Raw genomic sequence first — 25,343 nt, 5'->3', positions numbered from 1 at the left:
AGACCAGAGCATCTTCCTCCATACATTTTGGGAGTCTCCCATATGCCTTTTCACAAACTCAAAACATGCCATTTTGTTTTTTGCTGAAAGTAATGGCTTTCTTCTGGCCACTCTGCCATAAAGCCCAACTCTAGGGAGTGTACAGCTTATCGTCCTATGTACATATACTCCAGTCTCTGCTATGGAACTCTGCAGCTCCTCCAGGGTTACCTTAGGTCTCTGTGCTGACACTCTGATTAACGCCCTCTTTGCCCAGTCCATGAGTTTTGGTGTGCAGCTGTCTCTTGGCAGGTTTGCTGTTGTGCCATGTTCTTTCAATTTGGTTATGATAGATTTGATGGTGCTCCTAGGGATCATCAAAGATTTGGATATTTTTTTTATAACCTAACCCTGACTTGTACTTCTCAACAACATAGTCCCTTACTTATTTGGAGAGTTCCTTGGTCATCGTGGCAGTGTTTGGTTAGTGGTGCCTCTTGCTTAGGTGTTGCAGCCTCTGGGGCCTTTCAAAAAGGTGTGTATATGTAATGACAGATCATGTGACACTTAGATTGCACACTAATTATTACTAATTATGCGACTTCTGAAGGTAATTGGGTGCACTAGAGATTTTTATGGGCCTCAGAACAAAGGGGGTGAATACATACACACATGCCAATTAGCAGTTCTTTATTTCTAAAAAAGAGTTTTATGTATATATTTTTCTAATTTTACTTCACCAACTTAGACTATTGTGTTCTGATCCATCACATATAAAATTCAGATGAAAAAAAACATTGAACTAAAAGGCTGTAATGTAACAAAATAGGTAAAAAGCCAAGGGGGTGAATAAGTTTGCAAGGCACTGTCATTTTCACATATTGAACGGATTGTGGCTTTTCATTAAAGTGGTAATAAACATTATGTCACTCGCAGTGTGCTGTGGAGATGCGAGTCCCATGCGCACATTGGATCGAGGTCACTGCAGCCCAGCTGGTAAAGGCTGAACCCAGAAGGAATATTGAGACTGACAGCCCAGCGATGGAAGGCTTCCTTTGACAGTTTAGTCACACACAGTATCTCACAAAAGTGAGTACACCCCTCACATTCTTTTCATGTGACAACACTGAAGACACTTTGCTACAATGTAAAGTAATGAGTGTGCAACTTCTATAAGTGTAAATTTGCTGTCCCCTAAAAATAACTCAACACACAGCCATTAATGTCTAAACCACTGGCAACAAGAGTACACCCCCTAAGTGAAAATGTCCAAATTGGGGCCAAAGTGTCAATATTTTACATGACCACTATTATTTTCCAGCACTTCTTTAACCCTCTTGGGCATGGAGTTCACCAGAGCTTCACAGGTTGCACTGGAGTCCTCTTCCACTCCTCCATGACAACATCACAAAGCTGGTGGATGTAAAGACCTTGAACTCCTCCACCTTCAGTTTGAGGATGCCCCACAGATGCTCAATAGGGTTTAGGTTTAGAGATATGCTTGGCCAGTCCATCACCTGGCCAGTCTCTAAGCTTCTTTAGCAAGGCTGTGTCATCTTGGAGGTGTGTTTGGGGTCGTTATGTTGGAATACTGCCCTGCGGTCCAGTCACCGAAGGGAGGGGGATCATGCTCTGCTTCAGTATGTCACAGTACATGTTGGCATTTATGGTTCCCTCAATGAACTGTAGTTCACCAGTGCTGGCAGCACTTATGCAGCCCCATATCATGACACTCCCACCACCATGCTTGACTGTAGGCAAGAAATACTGGTCTCTGTACTCCTCACCTGGTTGCCGCCACACACGCTTGATGCCATCTGAACCAAATAAGTTTATCTTGGTCTACTCAGATCACAGGACATGGTTCCAGTAATTCATGTACTTAGTCTGCTTGTCTTCAGCAAACTGTTTGCAGGCTTTCCTGTGCATCCTCTTTAGAAGAGGCTTCCTTCTGAGACGACAGTCATGCAGATCAATTTGATGTAGTGTGCGGAATATGGTCTGAGCACTGACAGGCTGACCCCTCCACCCCTTCAACCTTTGCAGCAATGCTGGAAGCACTCATACATCTATTTCCCAAAGACAACCTCTGGATATGACACTGAGCACATGCACACAACTGCTTTGGTTGACCATGGCTAGGCCTGCTCTAAGTGGAACCTGTCCTATTAAATCACTGTATGGCTTTGGCCACTGCGCTGTAGCACAGTTTCAGGGTCTTGGCAATCTTCTAATAGCCTAGGCCATCTTTATGTAGAGCAACAATTTTTTTGTTCAGATCCTCAGGGAGTTCTTTGCCATGAGGTGCATGTTGAAATTCCAATGACCAGTAGAGCTACACGATTCAGGCCAAAATGAGAATCACGATTTGTTTTGCTTAGAATAAAAAGATCACGATAATCGTGGCGCAAAATCTTTCACATTATACAAAAATATACAAATGATGCAGCGCAAATAAAAGTCCACAAACATTGGTCACGTATGGCTATGTGTCAGCAGGAGAACATATACACGGAAGACACCACGTGGTGAGCCAGCTCTTCTTTTGTACGTGACCAATCCTTCCACCAGTAGAAATAAACTCTTACCAGCTGGGATGGACCTCTGAAAACTCAGATGGTCAAACATGCAGATTCACACTCAAGGTGTGCAGGAGCCTGACTGGTTGACTTCCCAGATATGGATGAAAAGATATTCAGATCCAAACCACCAACAGTCAGATGTGGCCGACTTCTGATATATGTCCAACACTTTCACTCCAGGTGTATATGGGCAGGTATGTATAGGCAGGAAAAAAATCCAAGAAAAGAGCTCCAGCCAGGGAATGATATACCAAAAAAAGAATAAAAAAACGATCCAAGTGTAGCTTAACCACTTGTGGACCGCCTAACGGGGATGTACGTCCTATTTTTGAAGAGGGATATCTCGGTAACGGCAGCAGCTGCTGCCACAACCGAGATATCCATCTCTTCAGACGGCGGTCGGCTGTACGATAACGGTGGTCTCCGCGGCAGATTCGCCGCGAGATCACCGCTATTGGCGGCGGGAGAGGTGCCACCCCCCCTCCCGCACCTTCCGCCGCTTACCGGAACCGTCGGTAGCGGCGGAGGCGATCGGGTCCTCTTCCTAGCTGGGCATAGAGACAAGTGAGGCTAAGATGGCCCCCACTCGTCTCTATACCATAGGAGGGCGGAAGCGACGTCAAAACGTCACTTCCGCCCATACCTCTTAAAGGTATATTTTTTTTTTAAATGTCAGATTTTCTTTTTTTTTTTTTTTTTTTGCATTTTAGCCCAAATATGAGATCTGAGGACTTTTTGACCCCAGATCTCATATTTAAGAGGACCTGTCATGCTTTTTTCTATTACAAGGGATGTTTACATTCCTTGTAATAGGAATAAAAGTGATCCATTTTTTTTTTTTTTTTTAAAACAGTGTAAAAAATAAATAAAATTAATTAAAATAAATAAGAAAAAAAAAAAATTTTTTTTAAAAACACCCCGTCACGACGAGCTTGCGCACAGAAGCGGGCGCATACGTGAGTAGCGCCCGCATATGAAAACGGTGGTCAGACCACACATGTAAGGTATCGCCGCGATCGGTAGAGCGAGAGCAATAATTCTAGCCCTAGACCTCCTCTGTAACGCAAAAAATGCAGAATTTTTTAAATGTCGCTTATGGAGATTTTTGAGGCTAAAAGTTTGACGCCATTCCACGAGCGGGCGCAATTTTGAAGCGTGACATGTTGGGTATCAATTTACTTGGCATACCATTATCTTTCACAATATAAAAAAAAATTGGGCTAATTTTACTGTTGTCTTATTTTTTTATTCAAAAAAGTGCATTTTAAAAAAAAAAAAAAAGTGCGCTTGTAAGACCGCTGCGCAAATACGGTGTAAAAAAAAAGTATTTCAATGACCGCCATTTTATTCTCTAGGGTGTTAGAAAAAAAACAATATAAAATGTTTGGGAGTTCTAAGTAATTTTCTAGCAAAAAAAACAGTTTTAAACATGAAAACACCAAGTCTGAAAAAGAGGCCTGGTCCTTAAGTAGTTAAAAAAGATCTTATTAAGATTCACAATTAAATAAAAAAATATTAGCCAAAAAATTCCACTGTAATAGTCCACAGTTGCATGTAATAGCTAATACAATGTCTTTATGTCAATACTGATAACCGCCACAAGATGCCAGTGTGGCGGCGTGTATGGTGCCAAAAGCACAGCACACTGCAGGGGAAGAACAAACAAAAGCATACTAGACGGCGGGTAACGTCCGCAACAAGCTTCTCCCCCCGTACGTACGTTACGTCCTATCAGGACTTCGTCAGCGGTGGGTGGAGCTAAACGGCGCCACCCTTCACATTTAAATAGTGCTGTGCTGCCATAGTGAGCCTGGACGCTGTGGAACGGCGGCGACAGGAAAAGGAAGCCAGCCATTTCTATATACCAGAATAATAATGCTTTTCATATGGGGACACTTGGACAAGCATCCATAAACAGTGCACCACACTTAAAATCAAATGATACAGAGGGGACAAAGCGAGCAATAGTAGCAGCAATAGCTTAATCAAAATACCCGCTGTCTGTATATTACAATACCTAATTGATATATTAATAAAAATATATATGTATTTATTAGAAAAAAGAAAAAAAAAAAAAAATATATATATATATATATATATATATATATATATATATATATATATATATATTTAAATAAAACAATTCAAATCAAAATCAACATTTAATCCTCCCGGAGTGAGAACCTGAGTCTCGTGGATCCAGAAAGATTCACGCTGACTTAAAGTACGGATAAAATTACCTCCCCTCCAATGTTTCTTAACTTTTTCCAAGCCCCAAAATTTGAGGCATCGGGGGTCCCTATCATGAACGTATCTGAAGCGTTTAGACACATTATGGGAACGTAAACCCTTTTTAATATTATTAACATGCTCTGTGACACGGATTCCAAGGGGCCTAGATGTCCTTCCCTATGTATTGGAGACCGCAGTCGCACTCGAGCATGTAAACTACTCCTTCAGTATTACATGTTATGAGATTTTTAATTGGATAGGTTCTTCCTGTAGTGCAAGCCATAAACTCCTTTTGTCTCTTATGTTTACACTGTTTACATGAGGGGCATTTGCCACATGCATAAAAACCAGTAAGAAAAGAGAAGATCCTATTTTCCTTAACCACTTGCCGACCGCCTCACGCCGATGTACGTCATCAGAATGGCACGGGCAGGCATAAGCACATATATGTACGTCCTTTGCCTCCCGCGGGTCGGGGGCCCGATCGGGCCCCCGCCCGGTGCCTGCGGCGGTCGGTTTTCGTTCGGGAGCGATCCCGGACGAGGGGACGGCCATTCATTCATGGCCACCCCCTCGCGATCGCTCCCGACGAATGGAAATCCCCGGTGACATCACTTCCTCTCCTGTAATGTAAACACAGGAGAGGAAGTGATGTATTCTCTCCTCCGTGTCGGTATTTTTCGTTCCGACACGGAGGAGAGCGGATCAGTGAGTTGCACCAACACATCCCACACACAGTAGAACATGCCAGGCACACTCACACCCCCCCTTTACCCCCCGATCACCCCCCCAATTACCCCTGCCCCCCAGTCACAGTGACACCAATGTCATTTTTTTTTTTTTTTTTTTTTTTTTTTGCATTGGTGTCATTTGTGACTGTAATAACTGTTAGGGCAGTTAGGGTTAGCCCCCTTTAGTTCTAATGTACCCCCCTAACCCCCCCAATAAAGGTTTAACCCCGTGATCACCCCCCGTCGCCAGTGTCACTAAGGCTGGGTTCACATTGCAGCGGTTTATGAGAACGAATGTGATTCGCACCGCACTGCAGTGCAAATCACATCCGATCTCTGTGCGATTCGAGTTCAGCCATTCGCCGCACCCGCCGCACCCGCCACACCCGCCGCACCCGCCGCAAATTCGCACGGGACCCTTTTTTTGGCCCGCAGCAGAATCGGATCGCATGGGTGTTCACACCATGCGATCCGAGTTTGCAGATCGCACTGCGATATGCGAACTGATCTGGGGGTGTCAGTAACATTTCACTGACACTCCCAGCAGTTCGCATAGGGCAGTGTGAACTGCCGCCGGGAGGCATGCGATGCGGGAACCCGCCGCGGATTCGCGGCGTTTCCGCATCGCTCCAGTGTGAACCCAGCCTAATAAGCGATCATTTTTCTGATCGCCGTATTAGTGTCACAGGTGACGCTAGTTAGGCAGGTAGGTATTTAGGTTCGCCGCAGCTTTTTATAGCGCTAGGGACCCCCATATACTACCGCATAAAGCCCCCTGATTGCCCCCTAGTTAACCCTTTCACCAGTGATCACCATATAACTGTTACAGGTGACGCTGGTTGGTTAGTTATTTTTTTATAGTTTCAGGGCACCCGCCATTTATTACCTAATAAAGGTTTAACCCCCTGATCACCCGGCAGGTGTCATTTGTGACTAATAACTGTTAGGGCAGTTAGGGTTAGCCCCCTTTAGTTCTAAGGTACCCCCCTAACCCCCCCAATAAAGGTTTAACCCCGTGATCACCCCCCGTCGCCAGTGTCACTAAGGCTGGGTTCACATTGCAGCGGTTTATGAGAACGGATGTGATTCGCACCGCACTGCAGTGCAAATCACATCCGATCTCTGTGCGATTCGAGTTCAGCTATACAGATAGTATGGCTGAATTCGTGTCGCACCCGCCGCAAACTCGCACGGGACCCTTTTTTTGGTCCGCAGCAGAATCGGATCGCATGGGTGTTCACACCATGCGATCCAAGTTTGCAGATCGCACTGCGATATGCGAACTGATCTGGGGGTGTCATTAACATTTCACTGACACTCCCAGCAGTTCGCATAGGGCAGTGTGAACTGCCGCCGGGAGGCATGCGATGCGGGAACCCGCCGCGCATTCGTGGCGTTCCCGCATCGCTCCAGTGTGAACCCAGCCTAATAAGCGATCGTTTTTCTGATCGCTGTATTAGTGTCACAGGTGACGCTAGTTAGGCAGGTAGGTATTTAGGTTCGCCGCAGCTTTTTATAGCGCCAGGGACCCCCATATACTACCGCATAAAGCCCCCTGATTGCCCCCTAGTTAACCCTTTCACCAGTGATCACCATATAACTGTTACAGGTGACGCTGGTTGGTTAGTTATTTTTTTATAGTTTCAGGGCACCCGCCATTTATTACCTAGTCTCACTAGTGTACCCCTAAATTTAGGGGTGTCTACTTTCTAAAATGGGGTCATTTGGGGGGGGGGGGTTTGTGCCATCTTGGCATTTTATGGCCTTCAAAACTGTAACGCCCTTAGAAAGCCTGAAGGCGGTGCTTGGTTTTTGGGGCCCCGTACGCGGCTAGGCTCCCAAAAAGTCCCACATATGTGGTATCCCCGTACTCAGGAGAAGCAGCAGAATTTATTTTGGGGTGTCATTTCACATATGCCCATGGCATGCGTGAGCAATATATCATTTAGTGACAACTTTGTGAAAAAAAAAAAAAGTTTGTAATTTTCCCGCAACTTGTGGCAAAATATAAAATATTCCATGGACTCAACATGCCTCTCAGCAAATAGCTTGGGGTGTCTACTTTCTAAAATGGGGTCATTTGTGGGGGTTTTGTGCCATCTTGGCATTTTATGGCCTTCAAAACTGTAATAGGTAGTGAGAAGTGAACTCAAAAAATTACGCCCTTAGAAAGCCTGAAGGCGGTGCTTGGTTTTCGGGGCCCCGTACGCGGCTAGGCTCCCAAAAAGTCCCACATATGTGGTATCCCCGTACTCAGGAGAAGCAGCAGAATTTATTTTGGGGTGTCATTTCACATATGCCCATGGCATGCATGAGCAATATATCATTTAGTGACAACTTTGTGAAAAAAAAAAAAAAAAAAAAAAAGTTTGTAATTTTCCCGCAACTTGTGGCAAAATATAAAATATTCCATGGACTCAACATGCCTCTCAGCAAATAGCTTGGGGTGTCTACTTTCTAAAATGGGGTCATTTGTGGGGGTTTTGTGCCATCTTGGCATTTTATGGCCTTCAAAACTGTAATAGGTAGTGAGGCGTGAAATCAAAAATTGACGCCCTTAGAAAGCCTGAAGGCGGTGCTTGGTTTTCGGGGCCCTGTACGCGGCTAGGCTCCCAAAAAGTCCCACATATGTGGTATCCCCGTACTCAGGAGAAGCAGCAGAATTTATTTTGGGGTGTCATTTCACATACGCCCATAGCATGTGTGAGCAATATATCATTTAGTGACAACTTTGTGTAAAAAAAAAAAAAAAATTTTTTTTTTGTCATTATTCAATCGCTTGAGGCAAAAAAATAAAATATTCAATGGGCTCAACATGCCTCTTATCAATTTCCTTAGGGGGTCTACTTTCCAAAATGGGGTCATTTGGGGGGGTTTTGTACTGCCCTGTCATTTTAGCACCTCAAGAAATGAGATAGGCAGTCGTAAACTAAAAGCTGCGTAAATTCCAGAAAACGTACCTTAGTTTGTAGATGTGACAACTTTTGCGCAAACCAATAAATATACAATTATTGACTTTTTTTTTACCAAAGACATGTGGCTGAATACATTTTGTCCTAAATGTATGACTAAAATTGAGTTTATTGGATTTTTCTAATAACAAAAAGTAGAAAATATCATTTTTTTTCAAAATTTGCGGTCTTTTTACGTTTATATCGCAAAAAATAAAAATCGCAGAGGCAATCAAATACCATCAAAAGAAAGCTCTATTTGTGGGAAGAAAAGGACGCAAATTTTGTTTGGGTACAACATTGCATGACCGCGCAATTACCAGTTAAAGCAGCGCAGTGCCAAAGTGTAAAAAGACCTCTGGTCATTTACCAGCAAAATGGTCCGGTCTGAAAGTGGTTAATTACAGGGGGATAAACTACACTAGCGGCCAGTATGTCCCTCAAAGTAGCAGCCTTCTTATAAATAAATCTCAGACAAGTTGGTAAAACTAGGCCCAGAATGTTATCTTTCTTAAGGATATCCCAGTGTTTAACGGTAATTTTCTATATTGAATATTGTAATCCAAAATCATCCCGAATTCATTGTTCTTAGACTTGCTGCGATGATTATCGCTATTGATAGCATGGTTAGCGACTAAGGTGGCTCTGTCCAGATTACCTACGCTTAATCTCTGACTATCAATAATTTCTGGGTTATACCCCTTCTGTAAGAAAGGTTCGGCCAGGATATTAGACTGTGCGCTGTAGTCCTCTACATGAGAGCAATTGCGCATCAGCCGAATAAACTGGCCCCTAGGGATGTTACATAACCATGACCGATGATGAAAACTGTCCAATGGTATGTATCCATTCCTGTCTGTCGGTTTTAGTTTTAAAACATGAACCTTCCTCTCTAAATCCAGAAATGTTATATTCAAAGGGTCAGCATTCCAGGTAAGTTTAATGTTATTGGTATTACCGTATATACTCGAGTATAAGCCGAGATTTTCAGCCTCTTTTTTGAGGCTGAAAGTGCCCCCTCGGCTTATACTCGAGTCACCGCTGTCTGACTGCTCGATCAGCGTATCGAGCAGACAGACGGCGGACATTAAAATTCAAAAGCCGCGCCTCCTTCTCCGCCTCCGCCTGTGATAGGCGGAACACTGAATTTCCCAGCAGTCAGTGTTCCGCCTATCACGGACATCCGTTCATTCTCATACTACGGACGAGTATGAGAGGATGTCCGTGATAGGCGGAACACAGGCTGCTGGGAAATTGAGTGTTCCGCCTATCACAGGCGGAGGCGGAGAAGGAGGCGCGGCTTTTGAATTGTAGAATGGCCGCCGAGAAGAGCGGCGATCCTGGAGCGGCGATCCATCGGCACGACACGGGACGGAGGAGGCACGGGACAGAGGAGGCACGGGACAGAGGAGGCACGGGACAGAGGAGGCACGGGACAGAGGAGGCACGGGACAGAGGAGGCACGGGACAGAGGAGGCACGGGACAGAGGAGGCACGGGACAGAGGAGGCACGGGACAGAGGAGGCACGGGACAGAGGAGGCACGGGACAGAGGAGGCACGGGACAGAGGAGGCACGGGACAGAGGAGGCACGGGACAGAGGAGGCACGGGACAGAGGAGGCACGGGACAGAGGAGGCACGGGACAGAGGAGGCACGGGACAGAGGAGGCACGGGACAGAGGAGGCACGGGACAGAGGAGGCTCGGGACGACGGAGGCTCGGGACGGAGGCTTGGGACACAGGTAGGCTGGACACACACAAGGCTGCACGGACACACACACACACACACACACAGGGATGGATGGATGGATGGATACACACACACACACACACACACACACACACACAGGGATGGATGGATGGATGAATACACACACACACACACACACACACACACACACACACACAGGGATGGATGGATGGATGGATACACACACAGGGATGGATGGACGGACACACACACAGGGATGGATGGATGGATGGATGGATGGACACACACACAGGGATGGATGGATGGATGGATACACACACAGGGATGGATGGATGGACGGACACACACACAGGGATGGATGGATGGATGGATGGATGGACACACACACAGGGATGGATGGACGGACACACACACAGGGATGGACGGACACACAGGGATGGACAGCCATGTCTCACCCTCGGCTTATACACGAGTCAATAAGTTTTCCAGTTTTTTGGGGGTAAATTGGGGGCCTCGGCTTATATTCGGGTCGGCCTATACTCGAGTATATACGGTACCATTAAGCCTAGACATAAACATCTTAAGGCTCAATAAGTCACCTTCCCACACCATAATCAGATCATCTAGAATACCGTTGGTAACATTTCAATTGTGTGGGTCTATTTTTAAAAATGGTCTCTTCTTCCCATAAAGCCATAAAGAGCTTTGCAACACTAGGTGCAAAACGAGCTCCCATAGCTACTCCGAGGACCTGTACATAGAATTTACTGTCATACCAAAAATAGTTTTTTGTTAGACAACATTCTAGAGCTTCCAAAAGAAATTTCCTTTGGGGAACTGGTAGGTCAGAACATTCTAGAGCCCACCTAGCTGAAACCATGGCATCATGATGGCTTATAATCGTATATAGTGAGCCGACATCAGCTGTGACCAGAAGACTATTATCACTAGCTGGTAATTTTTTTTTAAAATTCCCTAATTCTTTTATGATAAAATATATATTTTCTAATAAATATATATTTTTATTAATATGCTTTAATATATCAATTAGGTATTGTAATATACAGACAGCAGGTACTTTGATTAAGCTATTGCTGTTACTATTGCGAGCTTTGTCCCCTCTGTATCATTTGATATTAAGTGTGGTGCACTGTTTATGGATGCTTGTCCAAGTGTTCCCATATGAAAAGCATTATTCTGGTATATAGAAATGGCTGGCTTCCGTTTCCGGTCCCCAGCGTCCAGGCTCACTATGGCAAAAGAGCACTATTTAATTGCAAAGGGTTATGCTGTTTAGCTCCACCCACCGCTGACGAAGTCCTGATAAGATGCAACGTACGTACAGGGGGGGGGGGGGGAGGAGCTTGTTGCGGACGTCACCCGCCATCTAGGATAGCTTTTGTTTGTTTTTCCCCCACAGTGTGCGGTTATTAGACATTGTATTAGCTATTACATGCAACTGTGGACTATTACAGTAGCATTTTTTGGCTAATATTTTTTTATTTATTTAATTGTGAATCTTAATAAAATGATCTTTTTTAAGCTACACTTTGATCGTTTAACTACTTAAGGACCAGGCCTCTTTTTCAGACTTGGTGTTTTCATGTTTAAAACTGTTTTTTTTGCTAGAAAATTACTTAGAACTCCCAAACATTTTATATTGTTTTTTTTCTAACACCCTAGAGAATAAAATGGCGGTCATTGAAATACTTTTTTTTTACACCGTATTTGCGCAGCGGTCTTACAAGCGCACTTTTTTTTTTTTTTAAAAATGCACTTTTTTGAATAAAAAAATAAGACAACAGTAAAATTAGCCCAATTTTTTTTTATATTGTGAAAGATAATGGTATGCCAAGTAAATTGATACCCAACATGTCACGCTTCAAAATTGCGCCCGCTCGTGGAATGGCGTCAAACTTTTAGCCTCAAAAATCTCCATAAGCGACATTTAAAAAATTCTGCATTTTTTGCGTTACAGAGGAGGTCTAGGGCTAGAATTATTGCTCTCGCTCTACCGATCGCGGCGATACCTTACATGTGTGGTCTGACCACCGTTTTCATATGCGGGCGCTACTCACGTATGCGCCCGCTTCTGTGCGCAAGCTCGTCGTGACGGGGTGTTTTTAAAAAAATTTTTTTTTTTTTTCTTATTTATTTTAATTAATTTTATTTATTTTTTACACTGTTTTAAAAAAAAAAAAAAAAATGGATCACTTTTATTCCTATTACAAGGAATGTAAACATCCCTTGTAATAGAAAAAAGCATGACAGGTCCTCTTAAATATGAGATCTGGGGTCAAAAAGTCCTCAGATCTCATATTTGGGCTAAAATGCAAAAAAAAAAAAAAAAAAAGAAAATCTGACATTTAAAAAAAATATATACCTTTAAGGGTCCTTTCACACGGGGCGGATCACTTCTGATCCGCCCCGTGGATGTCCGTTTGCTCAGCGGGGATCACTCCGCCGATCCCCGCTGAGCAGGGAGATGACAGCTCCGTCTCTGCACACTGCGCAGGGACGGACCTGTCACAGCGCCGCTCTCCCCTATGGGAGATCGGATGATGACGGACCGCAGTGCCCGTCGTCACCCGATCCGATCCGCAGACGGATGGAAAAATAGCTTTTTCCTCCGTCACACTTTTTCGGATCGGAGCGGGGCGGATGTCAGCGGACATGTCACCGCTGACATTCGACACTCCATAGAGCTCTATGGAGCATCCGTTCAGGTCCGCCTGAAAAACTGACAGGCGGGCCTGAACGGATCGTCAGTGTGAAAGGGGCCTAAGAGGTATGGGCGGAAGTGACGTTTTGACGTCGCTTCCGCCCTCCTATGGTATAGAGACGAGTGGGGGCCATCTTAGCCTCACTTGTCTCTATGCCCAGCTAGGAAGAGGACCCGATCGCCTCCGCCGCTACCGACGGTTCCGGTAAGCGGCGGAAGGTGCGGGAGGGGGGGTGGCACCTCTCCCGCCGCCAATAGCGGTGATCTCGCGGCGAATCTGCCGCGGAGACCACCGTTATCGTACAGCCGACCGCCGTCTGAAGAGATGGATATCTCGGTTGTGGCAGCAGCTGCTGCCGTTACCGAGATATCCCTCTTCAAAAATAGGACGTACATCCCCGTTAGGCGGTCCACAAGTGGTTAAGCTACACTTGGATCGTTTTTTTATTCTTTTTTTGGTATATCATTCCCTGGCTGGAGCTCTATTCTTGGATTTTTTTTCCTGCCTATACATACCTGCCCATATACACCTGGAGTGAAAGTGTTGGGCATATATCAGAAGTCGGCCACATCTGACTGTTGGCGGATTGGATCTGAAGATCTTTCCATCCATATCTGGGAAGTCAACCAGTGAGGCTCCTGCACACCTTGAGTGTGAATCTGCATGTTTGACCATCTGAGTTTTCAGAGGTCCATCCCCACTTGTAAGAGCTTATTTCTACTGGTGGAAGGATTGGTCACATACAAAAGAAGAGCTGGCTCACCACGTGGTGTCTTTCCTGTATATGTTCTCCTGCTGACACATAGCCATACGTGACCAATGTTTGTGGACTTTTATTTGCGCTGCACCATTTGTATATTTTAATGTGTCAGTGAGGCGTTTTGTGTATTGCTCCTTTAGGTGTTCAGCTTGCAAAAATATTAATTTTTTTCTGGTACATGTGAGCACCGATTGTCTCTTTATCTAAATATACATTATACAAAAAAAATTGGGCTAACTTTACTGGCTAGTGTTTTTTTTTTTTTAATTCATTAAAGTGTAATTTTTCCCAAAAAATTGCATTTGAATGACTGCTGAGTAAATACAGTGTGACATAAAATATTGCAAGAACCCCCATTTTATTCTCTAGGGTCTCTACTAAAAAATATATATACACACACACACACACACACACACATACATACATATATATACACACACACTGGCCATTTTTTTATCCTTTCTTTTGAGGGCTGTTGCTTTAGCAGAGCAGAGAGAATTCTCTGCATAGAAAGAATCAGGAAATACTTTTTTCAAGATCGCAACGGGGAAAATAAAAATCTTTATAACGATTTTTTAATGATTAATCATGCAGCTCTAGTGACCAGTATGAGAGAGTGAGAGTGATAACACCAAATTTAACACACCTGAGACCTTGTAACGCTAACAAGTCACATGACACCGGGGCAGGAAAATGGCTAACTGGGCTCAATTTGGACATTTTTACTTCGGTTGCCAGCGGTTTAGACATTAATGGCTGTGTGTTGAGTGTTATTTTGAGGGGACAGCAAATTTAAACTGTCAAATGAAAAGATATAATAAAATATTTACAAAACTGTACTCACTTTTGTGAGATGTGTGTGTAATTATATATATATATATATATATATATATATATATATATATATATATATATATATATATAATTCCTCTTCAAAGTGCCACATTTATTTTCTCATCATTATAGGGTTATGCCTCTCATTGACTTCAGCACTACTGGATGATCAGTCTCCCCCGGGTTGCTTTGGTTACCATTCAGCAAAACATATTCAATTTGAATGTGATATAAAAGATTACAAACGGGCAGACTCAAGAGAAAACACATGCATGATTGACCCCTTCACGTCCCCACGAAGGAGATTCTGAAAACTCCAAAACGCATTGGGTGAACCATAGACTATTACTGTCAATCGCTGTAATGGCGGTCATAAATTACATGCATTTTTGATAACACTCCGCTCATTTTCCTCCCCTTTATTTTGTATCCTATTTAGCAACTACGCTATTAATAAAATGTATACTTTTTTACCTATCATGTCATTTTTGTGCCTTTAAAGTCCAGCGAGGGGATTCTCTTCTTTTAGTTCCATACCAGATTCAGCCGTTTTGGGTCCTCTACAGAAAAAGAGCTGCCCCCCCCCCATTCCTCTGTTCTACTCCAGCTAATCTTAGTAGCGGTCACTCCAGGCTGTTCAAACTCTGCTTGTACACAGTGTACTCAGCTCAAGGAGAACATGCTGCTTTTGAATGGCCCAGAGCAGTCACTACTAAGGTTAGCTGGAGTTATGAGAGGACGCACTGCCCATGTGTGCAGTTTAAAGGTCTCAGAGCAGCCACTAGGGGGTTATTAGTGAAATAAGCCTGTCCTGCAATCGGCAGGACCAGGAGATATTGAAGGGGGGGCGGGTTGTAGTGCTGTTTCTGGAGAGGCTCCAACACATCTGCATTTGGAATGGGAGAACAGTTTTCAAGAGGAGATGCTATGGTACGTACTATTCATTGATGTAGAATTACAAAGGGGATTCTCAAAAAAAAAAAAAAATCTTCCTGAAAAGTGAACTTTAAAGTAATGACAAAAGGTTCATAGCAGAAATGTAAAAAAAAAAAAAAAAGCTCTGGTCCATAGAGGGGTGTACAGATGTGAGAAATGAATTGGTTTAAATAGAGAGAGATTCAAAGTAGAGATTTGTAAGCCAAACTAGCATTAGAAAGAAGTACATTTATTTCATTAACTTACCTTGTGAATCAGCAGTTACTAGATTTTTTGAGATCATTGCATACAACCTCCTAAAGGGAAGAAAGTGGGAGATCATATTTTAATTCTGTACAGTCTCATACATGCACATATAGTAGAAACTCTGTTCAATTCTGCAAAATATGTTTTGTAACTCTAGGTTTACAAAAAGGAGGCAAGTTCTGCCAGCAATAATTTGTAATCATCTCTCAAGACTTCAACAGTCTTTGTTGTCACAGACTTGGTTTTTAAGGCAAACAGGTAAAACTTCCTATTAGCATATATTATATAATAATAAATAATAATAATAATAAATATTATATATATATATATATATATATATATATATATATATATATATATATATATATATATATATATATATATATATATATATATATATATTAATATTATTTTTTTTGCCCCTTTTCTCTGCGCAAACCTTGCAATTATCAGTTGTGCATCAAGAAAATGTAAAAAGTGATTCAATTTGAGGTGAAAACTATAGACACAGATATCTATAATTTACTAGACGGCATGACTGAAGAATGAAATTGTATGAAAAAATAAACAGGCCCTGTTGCCCCTAGCAATCAGATGCTCTCTATCACAACATAAGTGTATAATTGGGAATATGATTCTCTCTTTCTTTAGACACTTATCAGGCCCAATGTAATCTGTGTAAATGTAGATCTGTGCATTTGGACACTGCCATTTTGGGGAAATGTTTTATTAATTACAATTTAGAGTATGCCACCATCATGCCTTACAAAATCAAAATGTGTCAAAAAGGTAGAGTCAATGCTTTATTTTCTTAAAAGAAACCCGTACTGGAAGAAATACAAGAAGCACAGACAGTTAATGCTAACATTTCTAATTTAACTTTTGTAATGATATATGCTCGTCCTAATACTCCGAGTTATTACCTCTTTACAAAATACAGATCATGTATTCTGAATTCCCACTGATTTTATTAAAGGCTGCTTGCTTGTTCTAAGTCAGCAAATCGGGAATCCTGAAGACAGAATTAACTAGAATTTTCAGGTCACAAAAGACAGGCTACATTAATCTAATTTCAGATTTACTGTATGTGCTTTAATGCACCTACCTGCACTATTTATAGCCAATGCAATGAGCCACAATTCAAAGAGCATTCACATCTTTAAGTTGTGGTGTGCTGAAAGGCAGGTGCATTGCTTTAAAATGTATGGTCTAGTTCAGCTTGTATAACTGCAATCTTTTATGAAACCTTCAGAAAGATTTTGTAAAGTTTTCAGCAGGTCTAAAGCATCCTTCTTGAAGTCGTTAAAGCCTAAGTGTAGCCAAAATATTAAAAAAAAAAAAAACTGAAAAACCAGCACATGGGACACAACTTCAGTCACAGTCAGAAGGATGTGTCCCTTTGTGCCGATTCCTCTTCTGAAATCTTTTGCCCTTCAGGACTCCCATCCACACAACTTTCCCATGCAGTGGGGGTTAATACAAGGGGCTGCCACAGGCTCTCATCAAAAAAGCCCAACTATGCCTGCCTTTCCACCCAACTCCTCCACACCTAGAAGCCATATTACAGCGTCTATGAATGGAAAGCAATCCGAGCATGGATGAAGGATGGATACCTACTGTAAATTATGTCCCTTGTGCCGATTTTTCATTTTTGTTTTGTTTTTTAGGATTAAAGCACTCTTCAGCTCCTGCTTGGAAATGTTAAAAAACTGCTCTTATTAGGAGTGTGAATGTCACTTTAAATAGTCAGCTAGCATGCTTTAGCAGCCTTTCAACAAACTTCCAGTAGTGCTGAAACCTGCTAGCGGCTTATTTAAGTGACAATCTGCACTCCATTTAAGATCTGTGTTTAATAATGCCAAAGTGTGAACTAGCACTACATGGTGTTGGGGTTCCATTTAGAACAAAATGGTAATGCATCAAAATATGCACATATGCTGCGCAGTGTGGTCTGGTACAAGCACATATGTAAAGGAAGATTCTATTCACACCTATGAGTTTGCTGTGAGCACTGTAACACACTGTTGTAGCATTAGCCGATACAGTATGCAGCCCCGTCTCCCACAGCAGTATGGGAGACTTCCTGTCTGCTATCATAACTATATTAAGTCAGCCTGAACACATCTCCATCATTCAGGAGAAGACTTGTATTAATACAAGGTATCCTCTGATTGGCCAAGGTGAAAATAGTGACATCTGCCTGCCTCTCCACCACAGCCAATCAGAAATCCACCAGGACAAAACATGTTTAATCTTAACACAGCTTTACAAACATTATTACTTAACCTAAATGGCCAGAAGGCATTTGGAACACATTGCAAAAGGGACCCAAAGTATATCTATGGTCAACTTTTTCTCAGAGATGTGGTATCCATGTGGGCCAAACCATTCTAATCACTGCTGTCACTCACTGGTTTCTACAAGCAACACAATGACTTTCCAGACATATCTCATCATACACAAGGCCAATTCTGTCAGTCCCCCCCCCACCTCACCTATTGAAGGAGTCACAAACAGGACACATTTCTGGTAAAGTGACTGTGTACATTTCTACAGATAAGGCTTCAATAATCTGTAAACATATGAGGCTACATAGCTTATTTTTTTGACAAAACATTGGTCCAGGTTCACTTACTTACCTTTCTTTTTTTACTTCACCAGTTTTCCAATAAGACAAAAGCAGGCACTGTGCACAGCCAGAGGACAGTACATTTTTTTATCCATGTTATGCAGGTCACCTATGTTAAAAATCTGTTTACACAATCTCCATTAGATTTACCAAAAGACTAGGTTGTGCCAGGGTCACCTTTCCTGGATAATAATTTACTGTACTGTCAGGGTGGCTTCACACCTATATGTTACACTATCTTCCAGTAAAATGCATCATTTTAACATGTGGTAACACACACTACTCTGCGCAGTGTCATTTATTGTGAAAGGCTCTCCATCGAATAAACCTACAGTAGCAAGAGCTGACAGACCTAGATTTCCCTGCGTTAACAGCAGGCTGTGTTGTCAATCTGTTCCTCATGAATAGACTGCCTTAAAGTGGTTGTACACCCTGAACAACCACTTTTATCTACAGGTAAGTCTATATTAACCACTTCCCGACCAGCGCACGACGATGTACGTCGACAGAATGGCACGGGCAGGCATATTGGCGTACATGTACGTCCAATATTCGTTGCCGCCGTGCCATCGGTAGCGCGCCGCCAGCAGCGCGCTCCCGCGCTGGTCGGGACCCCCGTGAGTCCGGTCGCAGGACCCGCGGACTCGATCGCCGCGGGCATCCCCGCGATCGTCTCACGGAGCGGCCGAATGGAGGAAATGCTGTATAAACAACATTTTTCCATTCTGCCTAGCAACTAGTGACGCTGATCTCTGCTCCATGTGATTGGAGCAGAGATCAGTGTACACTAAATGAAAGCCCAAACCCCCCACAGTTAGTAACACACCCCTAGGAACACTTAACCCCTACACTGCCACCCACTGGTTAACCCTTTCACTGCCAGTGTCATTTACACAGGAATCACTGCATTTATATAGCAGTGATTACTGTATAAATGACAATGGTCCCAAAAATGTGTCAAAAATGTCCGATGGGTCCCCCACAATGTCGCAGTCACAATAAAAATCGCAGATCGCCGCCATTACTAGTAAAAAAAAAAAAAATAATAAAAAATTAATAAAAATGCTATAAAACTATCCCTATTTTGTAAACGCTATAACTTTTGCGCAAACCAATCAATAATCGCTTATTGCGATTTTTTTTACCAAAAATATGTAGAAGAATACGTATCAGCCTAAACTGAGGGAAAAAAATGTTTTTTTTATATATTTTTGGGGGATATTTATTATTACAAAAAGTAAAAAATAATGCGTTTTTTTTCAAAATTATCGCTCTATTTTTGTTTATAGCGCAAAAAATTAAAACCGCAGGGGTGATCAAATACCACCAAAAGAAAGCTCTATTTGTGGGAAAAAAAGGACGTTAATTTTGTTTGGGAGCCACGTCGCACGACCGCGCAATTGTCAGTTAAAGCGACGCAGTGCCGAATCGCAAAAAGTGGTCTGGTCTTTGACCAGCAAATTGGTCCGGTCTGAAAGTGGTTAAGGCTTACCTGTAAGGTGCTTGAAATATCTCCTAAACCTCCACAGTTTAGTAGATATTTACAAAAAAGCCATGCGCCGATGACTATAGGGCATGTGCACTTTAGAAAGGGCAGACCATGCCGTTTCTAATAGGGGTCATGCTGTGATTGGCGGCTCCCGCGCGCATGCGACGTCACACGACTCTAGCCAGTCACAGAGCCAGAGTTTGCGTCTCCAGAACTTAGAGGGGTGAAGATTAACACCCACTGCTAGTGGGGACAGCGGTGACAGGCTTTGGTTTCAGGTAAGTGACACATAATGGGGTACTATGCAATGCATAGTACCCCATTATGCTTTACCTTTGTAGGGTTTACTTCCTCTAACACAGTGCACCAGAACTCTGAGGTGTTAAGGGAGCCGATAACCTTTTTGCTGCCAGAACCATCACATAAAAATACCAAAATATTATATATTTTTCTGAAAGCAGACACCCTAGAGAAAAAAATAGTGGTTGATCCAATTTTTATGTTACACGATATTAGAGCAACAATTTAGAAAATTTCAGTTGAAAATACCCATAAGTTAATTTTAGGGCACACAAATGCAATAAATTATCCTTTTTTGGTAAAATATAAAAGATGAGGCTGCACTGAGTAAATATATACCCAACACGTCACACCTTAAAATTGTGTGCACTTTTCATGTCCTAGTTTGCAAAACCGTTCTCTTCAATGTAATGAGACGGACTTGGTCTCTGTTTGCTGCGTTTATTTTCTTCTTTTGTATATGAAAAGCTTTCAAAAACTCATATTGAACACAAAAGGTTTTTTTTTTTTAAAATCACATAAGGGACAAGGTCACATAGGGGACAGGTGTCTAAAATGACTAGAGTGCAGATTGCACTCCATTTGATTTTTCCCCAGCCATACTAGGGACAGCGACACCAGGGACCAGAATTGATGTTTGTTTTTGAGTCAGTAACAGAAGGGGAAATCAAAGGATTGTGGTTAGATCTCCCTCCAGCAAGCGGCACCCAGCGTGCTAGTCCTGGATCCACCGATGGGTGCTCGGAGCCCAGGAAGCATGGCAGGAGCATGGGACGCAGGGGGGTGGGGGCTGACAGTACCGGGGGGGGGGGGGGGGGGGTTGGGCCACCAGATTGCTTCCACCCAGCAGGCTGCTTGCGACATTTACACAAACACTAAAGTGTAGAGATCCCCTGAAGCCACCAACATAGTTTCTACAGTGATGGAAGAAAACATGTTTCAATGGGCCTTGCTTTAGACATTTGATGTTAAATATAACGGAGAATGTGTTACCAAAATTTAACATTTATGACCAAATATATACTGATAGCCATATTAGCAGAAGGGCTACAAACTCTGTGAGTAGCAACTTGACAGTTGGTCAAACCTGACATTGCACAACTCAGCTTGTGTTCAGCACTGATTATTACAGTGGCTCCAGAATTTGTACTTTGCTCAGTAACATGCAAAGTTTTAATCAAATGAAGCATGACCAACTGTATACGTATACCTTACAAAACAATGCACACTGTGCCTTATATATCAAAATGACAAGAATTTGTTTTTGTCACCCATAGCAACCAGAATATACCTTACATGTCCCATTTTGTACAGGAAGGACCAGCTTATGCTGGAGATATATGGCTCAAATTTTGTCTGATTCTTGATGAATTGGTAGAGAAAATTGAGTACTGTCCGTGATACTTTTTTTATTTGCACTAACATACAATTCATTTTTCTCTGTCACAATTGCACTAATACGGCTACAATTACATTAAGTATGATGAATTGGTAGAAATTCCAGCTGTGAGTGAAACTGACAAACTTCAATTTCAAAATCAAAGAAGCCAAATAGAAATTTCTCAGGTAAACAGTGACTGTAGCCAATGCAGCCATTTTTTGAGTATTATACCTGCTGCAGGAGCAGGGGGGAGTCCGAATATACTAGATAGCAGGGAAAATTCCTCCATCCTCACTGTTAAAGGATAAGTTTAATATTTTAAAAAACATAATAATAAATGCACTTTATTTTTTATTTATTTTTTAGGAGCCTGTAAAGCATTTCCCCAGTGATCAGCAAATTGTGTGTGTCATGCAGCACTCCTAAAGACTGTCAGTGTAAGCTGTCTGCCCGTACACTGTATGGGCAGACAGTTACAGGCTGACAAATAAAATAAAAATATATCAATGAACTACCAGTGTCCAGGTAGTTTACTTGAGAATTACATTCCGACAGTTGCAAAGGCTGTCTGTACCTGTAGTTTTCCCATTCACAGAACATTGTGAAGGAATGAAGTGGCCGGGTGAGCAGAGCCCCCCTTCTGTTACTTTTTCTTTTTTTTTTCCTTACATTATGACAGCTAGTGAAGGGAGAAGATCACCATGGTGGCCGATGCATTTGTAATATATTACACCTGCAACATGTTAGAAAAGGTGAACTTATCCTTTAAGCAAGCATGAAAATCTATTGACAGAAATCTTAACATGTATGACTGACCTGAGGTTGCTGTGGGCAAAAAAAAAAAAAAATCAATTCGGCTTCAGGCATTGTGATATATAAGGACTTTGAAAGAGAAAGAGAGCGGGTTTTAAAGGAAAAATTTAATGAGCAGGTGGTTATTTTGGAAGTCAGTCAGTTGCTGTAGGGAATGGTATGCAGCCAGTGATGAAAGGATGATGAGAGAATAGAATAAAAGGGAGAAAAATTGGTGTATGCAATACAGCTGGCAAGCAGGGGCCCCCAGGATTAGAGTAGAATCATATTTATTGGGAGGTCCCCATTAGGTTCCAGAATAAAGCAGAATCATATCTGTGCCTTAATGTAGCATAGAATGGAAAATAAAAACATAGCCACATTTTAACAAATTTTAAAAAGAAGTAGTAAGATTTACAGAAGAAAGAAAAGAAAAGCAGGAATTAAAACGGTGTGTGCACACGCTGTAATGTTTAGGCTCTATGCACACTGGCTTAAAAAAAAAACATTGCTTCTATAGGAGTTTTGTGTTCTGCCTGTAGAAACAGCGCAATGTTATCCTATGTGTCCATGTACATTAGGACGATTACAGGCATATATTTTGAGCTCACTGTTTAGAGGGAGGAAAAAAAAACCTTCTGGTTCGAGTTTGATTGAAGCTTACCGGCAGAAAAAAAAAAAAAAAAAAACACCTCTCCTAAACTTTGTAAAAAAAATAAAAATAAAAGCTCTGAGTGATTTTTAATCCCAAGAGAACAGACATTTTTTTTAAAGCCCAGTGTGCATGGAGCCTTACATAAATCCTTCTATAATGTCACAATCTCACATACACACTGTATTTATATTACCTTGGTTCTTTTACAGAGAAGTTCTGTACCCCAAATAGTTCTCCCAGAGGATCATTAGAGCAGTGGACAATATGCTGTTGCTTCTCGTCATACAACTGCTTGGCCATAATGTATTGACCAAGATGGTAAATAACCTACAGCGTAAGTATGGAGACAATGCAATGAACTATATTATATCAGACAACAAAGCACGGCTAATACAGACTGCATACAATCTTACGCATACATATCATCCGCGCACCTCTTTCATTGTAAAGGTATCCTTCTGGGCACCGGCAGATTTTAACAGATGCAACAGAAGTGGATTTGGTTTTACCTGAAATATTAACCAGTTGGAAGAAACAGGCTTAATGACAGGCTAATGACAACAATGGCAAATCGATTAAAGAAGATATATAGCGCTCACTTACCAGTGTTTCGTTGTCTGAGCCCATGATTGCAGAGTTTTCTATACAATCGGTACTGGTAGACGATACATTGCACGCTTGCCTGTAATGAATAGAGGATTCTCTATGAGAACAAGTAAGGAAGGATGTATGAGTGGATTGCTCCTTGACAGCTTGTGTTGATGACATGAACATCAGTGATCAGGATGATCAAAGAGAAGATAATCATGTAGATGAGCAGGAGTATATGTCTTACCTTGACATATAAAGTGCTGAGGATGTAGAGCTGAGCTCCCAGTATATAAAGTGCAGGACAGTGTAGCAGCCGGTATCCCTCTTTATTAGTGTGAGAGCAGACAAGTCGGGGCTAGATCCCTGGCACATGTCTGAGCATGATCCGTACAGTCAGAGCTGACTCACCACCTGTCACCATCAACAACACGCAAGAACCGGACTGACCGCTCCGTGCATGCTCACCACTAGAGGGCGTGATGAGGGAACGAGGGGGGCGCTGCTATCACAGACATGACCAGCATGGCCCACCCTCACCGATACGAATGACGACACCACCAACAACCCGCTCACACCGGCTCCTTCCTCTCCTCATACGAAACTCAGCGCTACATGCCCTGTACACCGAGCCTGCCCACCAACATAATACAGGGAGCGCCAACACAAAGGAGGGCCTTGTACACAGGAGCGCCCCTTCATACACTACTCCAGCTCCGCTCCTACAGGCCGCACAGGCCTCCTCCGCCGCACCACGGCACCATACATACCTACCGGACACCACAAACCCACCTCAGCTGGCCGGAGCCTTCGCTTTCCTCCATTCTGTGGGCGAAACGTTTAATTCTCCGTGTTTACCATGTAAAATGGTGATGGACCCGCTCCACACACGATATACACAGCCAGGGCTAGTCAGCGGGCAGCGCGCCATCCCAAGAGCTCCCCCTGCCGGCAGACACAGGCGCGACACCTAACCTCTCCCTGCTACAGTGACACGTCTGGCGGCTCTCCACCCAATACTCACTCACAGTACAGTACACACTGCTCATACACACGCACAGTACACACTGCTCATACACAAACACTTGACATATACTCACACACACAGTACACACTGATCATACACAACAACTGGACCTATACTCACACACACTGGTCATATACTCGCACGCACAGTACACACTGATCATACACAAACACTGGACATATACTCACACACAGTACACACTGATCATACACAACAACTGGACGTATACTCACACACACAGTACACACTGATCATACACAAACACTGGACCTATACTCACACACAGTACACACTGATCATACACAACCACTGGACGTATACTCACACACACACAGTACACACTGATCTTACACGCACACAGTACACACTGATCATACACAAACACTGGGCGTATACTCACACACTCAGTACACACTGATCATACACAACAACTGGACCTATACTCACACACACTGGTCATATACTCGCACGCACAGTACACACTGCTCATACACAAACACTGGACATATACTCACACACACACACACAGTACACACTGATCATACACAACAACTGGACGTATACTCACACACACAGTACACACTGATCATACACAAACACTGGACCTATACTCACACGCAGTACACACTGATCATACACAACCACTGGACGTATACTCACACACACACACAGTACACACTGATCTTACACGCACACAGTACACACTGATCATACACAAACACTGGGCGTATATTCACACACTCAGTACACACTGATCATACACAACAACTGGACGTATACTCACACACACAGTACAC

At 42.8% G+C, this 25,343-nt stretch overlaps 1 protein-coding gene across 3 annotated transcripts in view; it reads right to left on the bottom strand.

Moving 5' to 3' along the window:
• The window catches only part of MDM2 (MDM2 proto-oncogene), a 62,367-nt gene extending 37,894 nt beyond the window's left edge, over positions 1 to 24,473 (bottom strand). The window contains exons 1-5 of one of the 3 annotated variants that reach the window (XM_077469119.1): positions 24,312 to 24,473; positions 23,535 to 23,613; positions 23,366 to 23,440; positions 23,125 to 23,258; positions 15,686 to 15,735 (exon numbers count right to left, since the gene is read on the bottom strand). In XM_077469119.1, coding sequence (XP_077325245.1) covers positions 15,686 to 15,735; positions 23,125 to 23,258; positions 23,366 to 23,440; positions 23,535 to 23,613; positions 24,312 to 24,343 — 370 coding nt within the window. In that variant the 5' untranslated portion in view covers positions 24,344 to 24,473. Of the gene's footprint in view, positions 1 to 15,685; positions 15,736 to 23,124; positions 23,259 to 23,365; positions 23,441 to 23,534; positions 23,614 to 23,766; positions 24,274 to 24,311 lie in introns of those variants that run through there. The other 2 variants (XM_077469118.1, XM_077469117.1) reach the window with 2 other exon arrangements.
• Positions 24,474 to 25,343: the final 870 nt, after the last annotated feature.

The sequence above is a fragment of the Lithobates pipiens genome, unplaced genomic scaffold (genome assembly GCF_037356315.1).
Source record: "Lithobates pipiens isolate NorthernLeopardFrog02 unplaced genomic scaffold, aLitPip1_a1.2 Scaffold_8, whole genome shotgun sequence".
In the NCBI taxonomy this organism is placed as follows: domain Eukaryota; kingdom Metazoa; phylum Chordata; class Amphibia; order Anura; family Ranidae; genus Lithobates; species Lithobates pipiens.
The sequence above is the reverse complement of the archived record's forward strand: the minus strand, read 5'-3'. Positions and strand labels throughout refer to the sequence as shown.